The sequence below is a fragment of the Ammospiza caudacuta genome, chromosome Z (genome assembly GCF_027887145.1).
Source record: "Ammospiza caudacuta isolate bAmmCau1 chromosome Z, bAmmCau1.pri, whole genome shotgun sequence".
Lineage (NCBI taxonomy): Eukaryota > Metazoa > Chordata > Aves > Passeriformes > Passerellidae > Ammospiza > Ammospiza caudacuta.
In genome coordinates, this window is record NC_080632.1 from 43274842 (window position 1) to 43290827 (window position 15986).

The following is a 15986-nucleotide window of genomic DNA, read 5'->3' on the forward strand; positions in this document are numbered from 1 at the left end:
GCATGATCAATCACAGCCTAAGCTAGCAGTAGTTTGTGACATATAGTTTAGATTCAAAGAAATAGAGAGACTTCAAATATTTGCTATCCTTTAATAAAAATATTTGAGAGTCCAAATGTGTGCAGTGAAGCCCTTTGCTGCTGTTGTGAAGCTACTGTGGGATGTCATTCAATTTCCTGGGAAATAAAAATGGCTCAGTAGAATACATTTTTTCACATGGGCCAAAGTCTTGGTCTCAAAAAGAAATTGGATTAGACAGTACTTGAGCAGTATTTTACAATGGTTCAGTTCTCTTGTCCATGATCTCTTTTGCATATTTGTTAATTGCAAAGAAGTTAAGAGATGATGCGCACAGTTATCTGTTCTCCTCCTTCTGTAGATTATAGTCTGAATACTGTTTTACTGAATACAGTACTGTCTTCTGCTGGGAATATGTTGAGTGGATGGGCAACATGTATTAGGAGCCATTGAGATCTAGTGTTTTTATGCTTTGGCTTTTGTGTACCTGATTTCTGAGCTCTTCCCTATGAAAACTAAATTTACATGGATTTGAATTTCGAATCTGTTTGTCCATCCTTTTTACACAATTGGCTGTTTTCTGTCTTTTTTTTTCAGAAGTGGATACATAAGAGGGTGAAAACTGTTGAATAGGCAGAGACAGATCTGAGTTGGTGGTAATACTTTTAACAAATTGGAGTACTTACCCTTTCTAGGTAGAACAGTCATCTAGTAAGCTGGGTTTGTTGGAGTCTCCAGACTAGTCAGAAAATATACTTTTTATGAAGTGATTTTGCATGGAAAGAAGAGATGGGTCAGTATGTTTGGATGTACAGACTGCTTAGGGCACAAAAACGTGTGTGAAGCCCATCTCTATTACTTGTGCTGTTCAAAATGGTGTTTTAGTTGTATGTAGCATAATTGGGGAAGAGTATTGTTTCCTTTTTTCCAGCCTTAGAAATGGCAATGAAAAAATGTGTAAGATATGGAATAACTTTTAAAATTATTGTAATCTTAACCGTTTCTTTAAAAAATATTTCAAAATTTCTGTAAGAACATTCTGAGATTGTGAACTTTTTTTTGCTGAGAAAAACAAGCATTTGAAACATATTAATTTGTAATAATATTTCTATGCTGTATGTGCCATTCCTGCCTGATATCCTAGAAGGACCAGTAGTTTTGTTCCTTGTCTGTGTTCGGTGACACAGTATTGTTACTGGTCATATATTAAAGGAACCAAAAGCCAGTTGGATCTGTGGTTGAGAAGTTTGTCATCTGAAGGAGTGAGTTTTCTGCCAGGCAGTCTGCTTAATGTTGGTAAATCATGAATGCGACAGGTTATCTATCTGCTGAAAGGTTAGACACCAGTTCTTAAAATCATCAAGTCATAGAATGGTTTGGATTAGAAAGGATGTTCAACATGATCAAGTTCCAACCTCCCCTGTTGTGATCAGGGACATCTTTCACTAGACCAGATTGTCCAATGCCCCTTCCAACCTGGCCTTGACTAAAGGCCATGCTTCACTTATAAAGCATGTAGAAATTTTTGTTTGCTAAAGTCAAAATAAGAAGGTTGAGCTGCCTGCATAGTTGGTTTTTTTTTTCTTTATATTTGTGGAAGATTTTGTAGGTGAACTGTCATGTGTTTGCATGCATTTAAAGTCTAAACTTTTTATATCTAAGAAATCACGCTGCTTTTCTAGGAGAGATGTAGGTACAGAAATGTATTGTTTTTTCTCCAGGAATCTTTCTAATGTTTTTCTGCACCAATTGCCTGTAAGCATCATAGAAAAAATATTCTAGATCAGATGAAACTAACAATGCATATGTTTCCATTTAACTTTTAAATATTTGGCAGATCCCAGGCAAAGACACACATTCAAATGGGTGAAAATTAATTTACTAAGAAAATCATAGTCTGTTACCTGTACAACAGAGTGCTCTGCGAAGTCAGTTGATAGGACAAATGTACTAATTAGTCATCTTTCAGTTCTTAGTCTTTTTTACTGATGTGTGTTAATACTCTGTAGTGAACTCCAGTTTTGTGGAGATAGTTCAGGGAAGTATGCTGTAAATTGGTTCAAAGAAGAGGCTTATGGATTTTGGTCAAAATTCTTGTGTTTAAACAGAAAAAATAAGTCACTGAGTTATAAAATCTGGAAAACTTGGGTAGACTATACAGATGATTAGTCAAAATATATTGTTCATCGTGGCAATTAAAAAAAAAATCATTGTCTATGCTTGGTGCATGTGTGCTTGCTGTTGTGGAGTGTGCAAGATTTCCAAGCCTTGGAAAGTTAACTTTTTCTTATCATCTAAAATATGATCATATGTGGAACAAGGATAAAGTGAATTGACTTTCTTTTATGGTGAATAACTTTGCAGTAGATAATATTCAAAATGAAATTTATCTGTTGCATGTTGCAGTTTAATCACCTTCTCCAGATAGATTTCCAACTAACAAACTGGATAGTTATTTTGGAAGTTCAGTAAGTTTTAACACATGCTGCTCTCTTTCAGGTGAATACCCCTACTTTTGTTTTCATATTTTCACAAGACAATTCTTTTTGCTTATAAACTGTTGTTGTGCAGGAGAAAAGAAAACTTCTGTCTCAGGTTATAGTCATGATATCACTTGAGAGAGGGATGAATTTTTCATCTGCCTTTTTTTCTTCTCTCGTGTTCTGTGTAAACGTATTACACAGCAGGAAAGAAATTGCTCCAAGTTTTTCAAGAAAAAACAATTACAGTATTTACTCATATCTAGGATGCTTCCTAATCTAAGTTGACACTATACAGTAAATATTGTTTAAGGTGAAAAATTAAAATACTATGTATTTTTAATAAAAGGAGGGTGAGGAAGATTAGTAGGGAAGGACTTGCAGGGAGTCACTGCTGTAATAGATGATTCCGTGCCAATTGCCCTGCCGAGGCTCTGAGGAGGGAATCTGTGCCAACCCTTGGATTTCGCCTCTCTAAAAGACAAGTGAAATTGTGTGTTTGAGTAAAGGAAAATATTAGAACACTTTGTGTAGTTTCTAAACTCAAATATTACTGTGTGAAGAACCTAAAGGAAAGAACAGCCTACCCCCAACAATAAGACTAAACAAGACCTTGTTTTATGTGATTGTTCTGTAAATATTTTTGGTTTCTGCGTTTGACTTGTTCTTCTCCCTGTAATGTTTTGTCACAGGGTTCTTAGATTATTTTTTAAAATATACTAATGTATATTTTAAAATGTATGTACAGCTTTTGAGAGATCATGTAAATAGAATAATTTTTAGCTCATGTAAAAAGTCTTCTGTATTTAACCTTTAGAATGCATATTCAGTCTTCTTACCTTCAAATTTTTGATTGTACTTTTGATGGCTTTCTTTGGCAGGGCAACAATAGAGGAGACATATTCAAGGTCGATGACAAAACTAGCCAAATCAGCAAGCAATTACACACAACTTGGGTAAGTAAGTGTACATAAGAGAGAAATAAATCACTGTATACATGGTAAGAATCAAGTCTGATTCTGAATATTTTATTGATGATGTTGAAGGTTAGTGTAACTTTACCTTTAAAAATGGTTGTTAGGTCTTTAGTAGCCATGCAAAAATTCCTGCAGACACAGACAGCACAGTTCTTTGAACTGAAGAAAAAACCCAAAGCCTAAATACAGATAAACTGTCTTCTGTGTTTAAAGCAGAGTTCTTTTCAGACAGTTACTTCTATTATGTCCTCTCAAGCCTATGGAAATTATTTTGAAGAGAGAACATATGGCCCGCAAATATGGCAGTGAATTTATTTATTTCTTTTATTTCTGGTTTTTGGGGTGTTACCTGTTCTCAGAGATGTTCAGAATGAAATTTTTCCATAGATTTATTCCACAGTTAAATGGAAGTTTTATACTCCTGGTATGTTTTTAAAAGCTAGAATGATTAATGGATACTTTTCCATTAGATAGATTAGGCCAATGAAAACTCAGACTTCTGAGAAAAACTAGATTTTTTTTTTTTTTTGTAGTAATGTAATCTAGAAATGTGGGGAGCTTTCATCAGTGAATAATTTGGTAATAGTTGTTTTTGCTCTTTAAATTAACAGGCAGATACAGAACCTTTGAACATAGGAGCTTTAAAGCCTATGGTTAGTATTGATTTTTAGCAGCACTAACCAGAATAGCAAGGCAGAAGTATGTCTTTGGAACGCTTGGAGATAGTCTGTTCAGCACAGAAAGCTGAATCTGAGAAATGATCCCACCTCTTTGTTCATATTCGTTAATCAGTAAATCCTTTTTAGTGGCAGACTATCCAATATTTTTTCTCCGTCTTGTGGCTGCAATGATATAAGACAACTAGAGATGTCACTAGCTAGGGAATTCTTGATTTGTTCACACTGATCAAGTATACGCATAATAGTATTTACTACATGTTAAATTATTTTAAGCTGTTCTTGCACTGTCTTGATGCTTGGCATTGTTGTGTGCTCATCATAGTGTTAAATGAAATTTGTGGTGTTTTACTTATTAGAGCCAATACAAGTAAAACACTGGATGTTTTGTTTATTCAGTTTTAGGAGGAGAAGTGAACTGTAAACTTACTGATTATTCTGTAGCACTACTAAAAAAATTGCCAACTGAAAGAAAAAAACTAAAACAGATTAACATTATTTTCCTCAATCCAGGACATTTGCACCAGTTTGGGATGTTTTCAAAACCTCAACAGAAAAACTAGCAAGTTGTCATTTGGATCTTGTGCGGAGATTGCAAGAGCTAATAAAAGAAGTTCACAAGTATGGAGATGAACAGATCAAAGCTTACAAAAAGGTTATTAATTCTTTTTCTTATGTATGCCAAATGACTTGTAAACATTAAAATGGTTTGGTTTTGACAACCATATGATATTTGGCAGACTAAAGAAGATGTTTCAGGAACTTTGGAAGCAGTGCAAAATATTCAAAGTATCACTCAGGCCTTGCAGAAATCAAAAGAAAACTACAATGCAAAGTGTGTGGAACAAGAACGCTTGAAAAAGGAAGGAGCAACACAGAGAGAAATTGAAAAGGTAGCTGTCACATCTTTCTTTAATTGTGCTATATTATTATCACTGCTTTTAATGAAGGAGTGGGACCACCATTGGGCTAAGAAACAACTTATTGCTCAGATAAACATCAGTCTCAGATGTCATGAGATTTTAAAGGAGCAAGCTCTTTGCCATAGCTCAAAGTAGTCACAAGTTCTTTGTTACAAGACAATATATAACTTTCTAAACCAATGGACAGTCGCCACAAGGTTTATTTTGCTTTTCTAACCTATCACGTTTACTCACTTCTACTGCACTGCAGATACTTTTACCCAGGGGGGTATTATGACACATATACACATATACTTCCATTATAACTTTTAAACTCTTAACTTACTCTATTACATTACTCTCCTTACAATTACATTACTCTCCTACAGACCCTTCACCATCTTACCCAATACAGTTTCTTACTTAAGGTATATTCTTACAACTATAGAGACATAGGTTTATGATTTTTCTACTTAATGTCTATGTACTTTATTTTTACATTAATCCAAGCTCCTTCCAAGGCTGCAGATCAAACTCCCCTGTATCTGTGGAAGTTTCTATCTTTCCATTTCCCACAGTGCTACTAATTGTCATACATGTTCACCTTGTATTAGTAAGTGGAATGCTCAGAAAGGATTAAACATAGTTGAAAGTTGTGACTACTTGGCAATATGCATGATATTGTGAATATCTATATATGTATTGTTTACACTTACTTCCTTGTCTGTTACTATACTGTAGTTCTAATTTTTCACTTTATAAATACCTGCATCAAATGATAGTTTTGTGTAGTGTCTTTAACAGAAACTGTGCCCAATTGTTCTAAAATCTATTGCATTTTTGAATATATTTTCTTATGTAAATGCTCAATGCCCTTGAGTAACAGAACTCAGGAATAATTGTGTTATCCCTGCAAAGAGATAAAGTAGCTGCGTACATGAGTGTTTGAAGTCTCTGTTCAGTAAAGAAAATGTTATCAGCGCTTTCACTGCCGTTTTAAAAGGTTCCAACCTCATGGACCAGAGACTGAAGGGATCTTCACGATGAGTCAATACAATTAGTATCTTGAGGTGTATTTAGTACTGTCCTTGGGTTATAATGGGGGATTGATCCATTCACAGAATCACTCAATGTCTAGGGTTGACAGGGACCTCTGAAAGTCATCCTCTCTATTCCTCATGCTCAGGCAGGGCCATCTAAAGCCAGTTACTCATGACCTTGTCTAGACAGCTTTCTAGTATCTTCAAGGATGGAGATCCCATGGTGTCTCTGGGCAACCTGTGCCAGGGCTCAATCACCTTCACAGGAAAAAGGTGTTCCCTGCTGTTTTCAGAGGGAGGAAACCTTTTGTGTTTTCAGTGGTGCTCAGTGATCAAACCATTGTCTCAGGTTTGATCACTGAGCACTACTGAAAAAAGCCTGACTTTGTCTTCTATGTAGTCTCCCTTCAGGCATTTCTATCTCTTGGTAAGATTCACCCTCAGGCTTCCCTGCCTCAGGCTGAACAGTTCCAGCAGTCTCAGCTTTTTCTTATGGGTCAGATGCTTCAGTCCCTTCAGCATCTTCATGCCGCTTTATCGGACTCTCTTCAGTATGTCTATGTCTCACTTGCAATGAAAATTCCGGAACTAGACACTACTCCAGGTGGGGGCCTCCCCAGTGCTGACTAGAAGGGAAAGATGCCCTTCCTTGACCTGCTGAGAAAATAGTAACTTTTTCCTATTTTCAGGAGTCTAACTAGTAGAGGAAAGAAGTCACCTTTCCTTGTCTCTAGTTACAACTACTCTTATTAAATCACGAATCCTCTGCCTATTTCCGTTTCAATTAACTGGTCTGTGTGGGACTTTGTTCTTGATAGAATGGTGTTTTTGTTTTTAGTCCTGCTATCTTGATGGATAAGATAGCATTGGTTCTTGTCTTTTCACTGATGACAAAAGTTATTTTGTTGACTGTTTCAGTTGTTTTATCTTGGTATAAATCTAGCTTTTTTCCCCCAGCTTCTGTCTCAAATGGGAGTTCATGCTGGATTCTAGACATGAATCAGATGTGTGTTGGCAGATGTTTTCCTGCTAGTCTGTTCAAAGTATAATTTTTCTAAATTCTTATAAATAGGGTTTCAGTAGGAAAGGTTGACTTGAGGGAAGGCTTTTTAAGATGTAGCATTATCCTTCATTTGGAAACAAAAAAATATTCAACGTGACAGATGTCTGCATGAGAAGGGGGAAAGAGGAAGCACTTTAGGAGGAGGGTAATTTTTTTACTGTTTTATGCATCTTCCTTAGATACAATTATGTCATTGAATAGTACTTGAATGCAAGTACTTAAAATATGTTTCTAGTGGGAGTAGGTAACTGACATTGTCACATTCTCTTCTGTCATGCCTCTATTCAAATTTACACTTGCAGTTTTGTAAACAGAGTGACCAAAAATATGTTAATTATTAGACAAGCTGGCAGCCCATGGCTTGGATGGGAGCACTCTTTGCTGGGTGAGGAACTGGCTGGATGGCCGGGCCCAGAGAGTGGTGGTGAATGGTGCTGCATCCAGCTGGCAGCCAGTCCAGTGGTGTCCCTCAGGGGTCTGTGCTGGGCCAGTTCTGTTTAATATTTTTATTGATGGCATGGATGAGGGTTTAGAGTCTTTCATTAGCAAATTTGCAGATGACCCTAAGCTGAGAGCGTGTATCGATCTGTTAGAGGGACGGAGGGCTTTGCAGAGGGACTTGGAACGGTTGGATGGATGGGCAGAATCTAATGGGATGAAGTTCAGTAAGTCCAAGTGCCGAGTCCTGCACTTTGGCCACAATAACCCCCTGCAACGATACAAGCTAGGAACGGTGTGGCTGGACAGTGCTCAGGTGGAAAGGGACCTGGGGGTGCTGGTTGACAGTCAGCTGAACATGAGCCAGCAGTGTGCCCAGGTGGCCAAGAAGGCCAATGGCATCCTGGCCAGTATCAGGAACGGTGTGGCCAGCAGGAGCAGGGAGGTCATTCTCCCCTGTACTCAGCACTGGTGAGGCCACACCTCGAGTGCTGTGTCCAGTTCTGGGCCCTCAGTTTGGGAAGGACCTTGAGACGCTTGAGCGCATCCAGAGGAGGCAACGAGGCTGGAGAGGGGCTGGGAACACAAACCCTGTGAGGAACGGCTGAGGGAGCTGGGGGTGTTTAGCCTGGAGAAAAGGAGACTCAGAGGTCTCTTCAGAAGTCTCTTATCACCCTCTTCAACTTCCTGAAGGGTGGCTATGGTGAGCTGGGGGTCGGTCTCTTTCTCCGGGCAACAGCAGACGGAACAAGAGGACACAGTCTCAAGCTGCGCCAAGGGAGATACAGGCTAGAATTAAGGAGGAAGTTTTTCACAGAAAGAGTGGTCAAATACTGGAATCATCTACCCAGGGAGGTGGTAGAGTCACCATCCTTCGATGTGTTTAAAAAAAGACTGGATGTGGCACTTGGTGCCATGATCTAGATGAGGTGTTAGAACATGGGTTGGACTCGATGATCTTAAAGGTCTCTTCCAGCCTAGAAATTCTGTGACTCTGTAATTTATTCTCCCTTTGGTAGAAAATAGATGTATTACTTTCAGCGCAACATGATAACTATTTGCGTGCAAAATCACAGATTGACTGCTTTCTCAGAAAACAAGGGATCTGCACCAGTATACTAAGAGTTTATCACAAAGTGAAATATTTGGAGAGATACTTTGTTGAAGAATCTAAGGAAGTATCTGAGACCTTGCAAGTCTCATTGCAGCTGGAAGTTAATACTGACTTGCATAATAATTTCCTGTTGTTCTCTGACATGTAAACTTCTCTATTTTTAGTGACTTAATAAAAAATCAGTTGACTGATCCTTATTCTTTCACATACTGTAAATCTGGTCACATACTGTAAGTACAGTTCTAGCAATTGCTGTACCTGAGAATAGTCATATCCTATTTTCAGAAGAGATTATTAGTTAATCATACAGTGTCCATGTGTTTTATCATTTTTTCTGTCCTTCTGAGTACTTAGTTTTTTAATTGCTCTTCAACATGTAATACTGGCATTCTGCTCAACATTAAACATGATGGGAAATGGAGAATGTTCTTGTTTTGCCAAACTCCATTGCACACAGAGTTCGATTAAAAATACTTTACCAAAAAAAACCTCCAATTTTTACATCTTTTAGCTTGACATTACTTTCCTTTTTAGTGATTAAATTTGGAATCAACTTCAAAGCAGTCATACTTTTAAAAGCAAGATTTCAGGGAGCATGTTGTATTTTCAGCATAGTAAATGGCAGTTGAGAAATATGATAGCACTCTGTGCTTCTCAGTGATTTTCCTCTGTAAATGTGTATGAGTGAGAATCATGAAGTAAAATTCAGGATAATAAACTGATAGGTTTGATACAACTTTTCTGAATAATCCATATTTTTATTATTTTAAGTATTTTCACATTCTGTTATGCTGAGTTTAGAAGAGTTTGTGACTAAGGTATGATTAGGCTTTCTTTGTAACTGGACAACTACTTTTGATTTCTATTCCTTTGAAGTGCTAATGGTATACTGTTACTCATGATAATCAGTTATTTTTCTCTTGGAAATTGCAGAATCTCTTTCTCTTGCCACTGGGCATCTTTCTATTAACTCATTTGAAATTATAGATAGCAGTCAGCTTTACAAATCATTGTAAATAAAAAATAGTTTCTGTTAGGCAGATGAAACTGATTTGCAAGGGGGAGGAGGGCTATAACTAGAACAAATAGAAAATATACAATTCTCTTTACTGATCTTATTAACAATTCAGGAATACTTTTGTGTTACAAATTTCTGAGAGATAGTAAGCATGTTGAATAAAGAAGCTTGGAAAGAAAATGGTGCTCAAGATGATTTTCATTGACATTTAATTTGGAAATGGATTATCAATGGTTTGAAAGACTTCATCTCATGTATCATGCTGTAAACTTTGAAAATAACTTTTTCTCTACCACAATCAGTCACTTCATTTAGTTTTGTTCTCCATGTAATACTGAGATTTTCCTGTATTTTGTTTTATGTTCTACTTAACTCCCAGAAAGTTCATTTTGGTTTATTAGCAACAAATAATGAAAAGTATAAATCTCCAAAGTACTATTAATAATAATACTGACCTGCCTAAATGTGATCTTCACTATACTCTGCACTAGCTTCACTTTCAAATATCTGTTAATTCATTGATGTAACTCCCATATACTTCTGAGTTTCTTTCTTCATTTCTAAGAGAACCTCAGCATCATGGGGTTTTGCCATTGATCCTTTCAGAATTGTACTTGTAACTGTTTGCTCTATATTCTAACCCTTCTTTTATTCTTATTTTGCTGTTGCAAATATAACTTTGTTGTTCCCATTTGACAAGAGTGAATGAGTTGTCTTCAGCAATAAAAATTTGATATCAAAGTTAGTATTGTTATAAATATTTTAATAAAATTTTCATTGCTTATAAGGGCAAGTGATTTAGTTGACTTAATTTGTTACACTTGTATGTGATTTATATATAGTAAAATCTCCAGTTGCTCTTATCTGAGATGTTTGGTGTTGAAATTTTTTTATGACACGTCTCTGTTTTGGTGCCTGATGCCTCTGTTTCATGCCCCTGATAATTTTTAGAGATCATCCTGGGCTTTCTTTTAATATTAACTTTAAAAACCTGTATATGACATTTGTCTCATTTTTGTATTGATCTATAGGCAGCAGTTAAATCTAAAAAAGCAACAGATACCTATAAACTGTATGTGGAGAAGTATGCTGCATTTAAATCTGATTTTGAACTGAAAATGACAGAAACAGCACAGGTAAGTGTTGAATTAACTTTTGAAGTTGGTTAATGTATTCTATTTAATTTCTAGAGCAATCTGAAATTAAAGATTTAAAAAACTAGTCCCTTTGGAAATTGATTTCCTTGAAAGGCAGACACTGACTATGTATGTTGTGATAGCACTGTCCTTCAATGACCCTGTGCTGGCACTCTAGAAGGTGTTTTGAAGAAATTTTTGGCAGAAAGCAAAATGAACTTCTGCAAGTATTGTATGTGCATTGTGTTTATGTGGAAAAACGTCTGAATTGCTGGGCACCCTGGACTCATTTACAGGAATTTTAATATTGAGATCCATTGTGGATTTTCATTATTATTCCACTGAAACACTAAAGTTAGAGTTTGTTAAAATGCCTACCCAGGATTTACCTGAGGTTATGAAAAGCCATTACAGCTGTTCAAGTTTCTGGGTTTTTTTTAAAAGATTATATTCTAGAAGATTTCAGGTGCTTTGTATCAATGCATATGCCATTTCTTGCTACATTTTAAACCACATTTGCCTATGTGTCCTTAGCTCCTTAACTGTAGCTGTCCTTTTACTTAAAATTGAAAGTAATATTCACCTAATGTTATTATGGACACTTGTAAACTTTCCACATTTGTCCATATTGGAAAAGAAATTGTCATTCTGCCAATTAAAGATATATGCGTGGAATTCCCTTTAAGTATAATGGTGTAGCTGCGTTCACAATTTGGTTGCACAATGGCTACTTTAAAGATTATGTGATAGGAAAAATTACATCCATGAATATATGGAAGCCCACTTCTGTGTGAAGCACATCCTGTATTGTCTTAATTCAGCATACATTTCATTTGAAAAGATGCTGATTAATTCTCAAAACTAAATCAGTGAGAAGTGTGAGTATTTTAATTTCTTTCAGTGCAAAATCAGTTGGTCTAGATTAAATCTGTCTTACAATGTCCAGTAAAAGTAAAATCGTAGAGTAGGCTACAGAGGATGTCTGTGTCTTCTGTAATTAAGATGAAGGCTGCTGAAGAAAAAGAAAATTATTTTAATCTCCCTAAGTGATGACTACTGAGGTACATAAGTATGGCAGAAGATTGAGGGTCTAAGAAGCTAGAGATATGTGTCTTGTATGCAGGGAGTCATAGTTTGTGAATCAGAGTAGCAGGATGTTGAAGATGGGGATCTTCACAGAACCCTGTGCTAATTGGAGACAGGATTAAGTGGTGCACCGAAGTTTGGACACACTTGAAAGGGTAGTTACAGAAGTAGGCAGAGAACTAGGGAAGAGCAGAAGTAAACAAAGATTTCAAGACTGTTATGGTTGACTGTTGGAGAGGATGAGAACATTTTTAGTTCTGATTTTTGGCCTGGGAAGAGGCCATTGAAAACTTTGGAAGTGATTTTAAAATGGCTGTCAGCTGACAGCCTGGGTAAAAAGGAACAAACTGTAAAAATTATGCATGATGAGTTTAAAGATCAAACAAATCATATTTAAAGAACATAGATTTAACTAGAGAAAGAGTGTGTATGTTTACAGTTGTTCTAAAAAGGAAGTGCAAAATAGATCCAGACATAAGATTTCTTGGTTTAGGTGAAAAAACAAGACTCTTCAGTTATGGAGAAAAGAGGAAACTTGAACACCTTCTAAACATCTTTTGGTAGAAATAGATCAGATTTTTTTGAAGGGCTAGATGAAAGTTCACACAGTAAGTCAAAAAGTTCAATAATAATTCTGAAATGATCGCTTGCTTTCTAAAGTGCTTTATTTCATAACTGAATTCTGTACCTTACTTTCCTAAATGTGACTGTTAGGTTTAAGATGTGGAGGAAAAGAAGGGCTTATTTGTTATTTTTTTCATTTTAGTGTATTTAATTATTGAAATTTAAGATTTATTGTTTCAGGAAATATTTTCATTATTATTAATTGCTTATATTTGTTTGCAGAAATTTCAAGACATCGAAGAAATGCACCTTCTTCGAATGAAAGAGATTATACAGTCATTGTCAAATACCGTAAAAGAAATTCATTTACAAATAGGAGAGGTATTTTTATACTATATTTGGATCATGCTTTGTTTTTCCTTAATTGTTAAATGGAATATTTCTTACTTTGTGAAATTCAACATAAGGTCAAATTTCCATGGCTTCCTGTTGCATTTTTAAGTTCAGTACCACAAAGTTTACCAAATAAGACTGGATAAATTTTGTCATCAAGAAAAAAAATATTAGAACAATTTGAAGAATTTAAAAGTTGAAGAATTTTTAGTGTATTTCTAAATTCTGCTTCCTGGATATTAATTTAGCATTCATTTCACACAGATTGAGGATACTGCTTTTTAAATTAGAGCTAGAGATTATATCAGTCTGGGAAGTTTCCAAGTATGTTATACTCTTGGATTTTATGAGCAAAAGATATTTAGTAACAGAAGCTTTTATAATATCTTTTGTTTTGATGGAAGTTGAATTAATTAATAATCTTTATAAGCAGTCTTTTTGTATTTTTTTGAAGTGTCACTTTATTTGCTTACACTTTAGTATTGAGGTTCTCTGCTAATAAATGATCATCACAAGGGTGATGCTGTTTATTTCTAAAGTATATACACATCCTTCCTTGTTGAAAAAACCTATTAACAGCATGTTCTTAGAGCAAAACAACGTGTTGCTAGACCAGAAGTATTACAAGAGTAAGGCTTTTTACTCAAGCAGGTGGGAGTTGTGATAATACACTAATAACAGTTCACGCCCTAAACTGGTGCTGGCTGAAAAAACTGCCTGTCTTCCTGACATTATAGTGGGATATGTTGCCAACAAATGTAGAAAAATATATATACACAAGTTTTTTAACATGGAAGAAATAGAAGTAAAAGCTAGATCTGTCATTTCATTTTTTGTCTATAGTGTACCCACACTTGCTAATACTACAGAAAGGAGTAGTTTTTCCTAGATAAATTATCTTTTGATTTTTCTAAGTCCTAATTTTTCTAATGTGTTTTAGGGGAAGAATTATCAATTTTAACTACTACAAAAGCTACTTCTTAAAGTTAATAATATTTTTTTTTGAAGGTGCATGAAGAGTTTATTAATAACATGACAAATACAACAGTTGAGAGTTTAATACAGAAATTTGCTGAGTCAAAAGGAACTGGCAAGGAAAGACCTGGTAAGAAATTAAAACTCACAGAATAGGAAATGTTAGCTTTAAAACTGGAAATTTCCATTCCTAATGAAATGTCAAACCTGTATTTGTTAATGTGCTGTATTTTTAACATATGTTCACATTCTTAGTGTTCATTATTAACTTTGATATGAAATGGTTTGTGGAAATTGGTAATGCAGAATTCATTATGTGCATGTAGTATTTGTGTTCATGATGCTTGGTAGTTTATTGGTCTGTACAACAAAACTGTGCAGTTTCCTGGAACATCAGGGAAATTTGTCAAGAAGCTGTAGTTCCTTATACAAACTATGTGTTGTCTGCTATGTGTTTCTTGTACAAACTGTGAAATCTGCATAAATTGTATTTCAGAACTTTGTTGAATATAAACGTATTAAGAGCAGATGTCTATAAAGTTGCTTATTCAACTTTTGGAATGATTGCATAAATTTGTTCAGCTTACCAAATTATCATTTTAATAGATACACAATATCTATTTTTTTATAAAATGTATTTTAATATACAATAATGTGTATTGCTTCTTTAGTAAGAAGCAAATTGAATAGTACTTTCTGAAGCTACTGTTGATTGGGTGTGGTAAGACTTTCCTGGACTGGCATAAAAAGTTGTTCTCACAGTACTGCCTATATAGTGTCATTTTAATATTGGCATGAATATACAGTCACTAGGTGTGTAAACAAGGAATTAGTAGTACTGTTTCCTTCAGTGCTAGGAGTCCTCACAAGCATCTCTGTCTTCTAGTAGAGGCACACAAAGATGTTTTTTTTCCTAGAGCAAGAATGTACATACCAGAGTAGGTAATGAAAATTTATAATGAATTGTTAAATATTATTAGGTGTCTTGCAATGTGTGTGAGAGGTGTTTAAAACATAACATTGTTTCATATTCTTTTTGTGATCCTGTAATGCTGATATCCAAGTGGGCTGAGGTAAGATTACATGTGGAATGATTTTTGAAAGTTTCCTGTGTATGTATCAATTTCTCAGTAAAGCTTAAAAAAGAAAATGTGTGAACTTTAGGGTATCAAGTTCAGTTGGTCTGAAACAGGACAAAGACATGTTACAATTTGGTGTTCAGACCTCTTGGATTAGCTGTTGCCAAGATGTCATGGGAGGGATCTCCATCTTGCATTTAAGGTTCTGACTGGCTGGGTTACAAAGACCCGTGCTAATTTGTCCTAGAACATTGCACACTTCAAGTCATGCTATCCAGCATGGGTTTTGCCAGACAACATTGTAATTTTTAGAGAAGTAACACTTCACCATTTAATTTAATGGAAAAATTACACACATTTATTCTTGCTGCTTTACAGTTTTTCAGATCCCATCTGTGCTCTCTGAGGACGAATAAAAACTTCTCCAAATATATTCTAAGAAAGTTAAGCCAAGTATTTTAAGAAACAATAGCACATTTAGTGTGTAAATATATGCACCTTCAATTTTCTCTTAAATTATTTTATTGATACAAGCTTTGTATTGATACAGTCATAGTGCAGGGAGAAAGCATAGTCAAATTCAGCAGCAAAAAATATAAATTCACAAGAAGTTTTGGAATGTTCAAGAGTAACAGCACAGACTTCTAATGACGTTAATTATGCTTATTGCTTCTCATATATTTGTTTTATAAACCTAGAATCATAAAACTTTGATAATTCCAAAGATTTGGAAGGCAAAGTGAGGTGTCAGTCTTCTGAGAATGAAAAGGACACAACCACTCTTAAGGACTACTTTTTCTTGATTAAACTCCCACTTTTTTGCATCTGAGAACAGTTCACAGTGAAAAGATAATTCATGGAACAAATCCTGAAAAGTCTGTGGGATGTATTTATTAATTAGGTTGAAGAAGGAGGTGGCTCCTCAGAAAAACTAAATATTCAATGTAAAAAATGATACTGACTTGGCTTACAAAACAAATGCAGAAAAACTGCATTTGTTGTTTGTTACTGTTGGTTTTAACTGTC

At 35.3% G+C, this 15986-nt stretch overlaps 1 protein-coding gene across 1 annotated transcript in view; it reads left to right on the forward strand.

Moving 5' to 3' along the window:
* The window catches only part of FCHO2 (FCH and mu domain containing endocytic adaptor 2), an 86239-nt gene that overhangs the window by 11084 nt on the left and 59169 nt on the right, over positions 1-15986 (forward strand). The window contains exons 3-8 of the mRNA XM_058824511.1: positions 3380-3454; positions 4666-4807; positions 4893-5045; positions 10759-10863; positions 12796-12894; positions 13915-14011. Of these exons, the coding sequence (XP_058680494.1) occupies positions 3380-3454; positions 4666-4807; positions 4893-5045; positions 10759-10863; positions 12796-12894; positions 13915-14011 (671 nt within the window). The remainder of the gene's footprint in view (positions 1-3379; positions 3455-4665; positions 4808-4892; positions 5046-10758; positions 10864-12795; positions 12895-13914; positions 14012-15986) is intronic.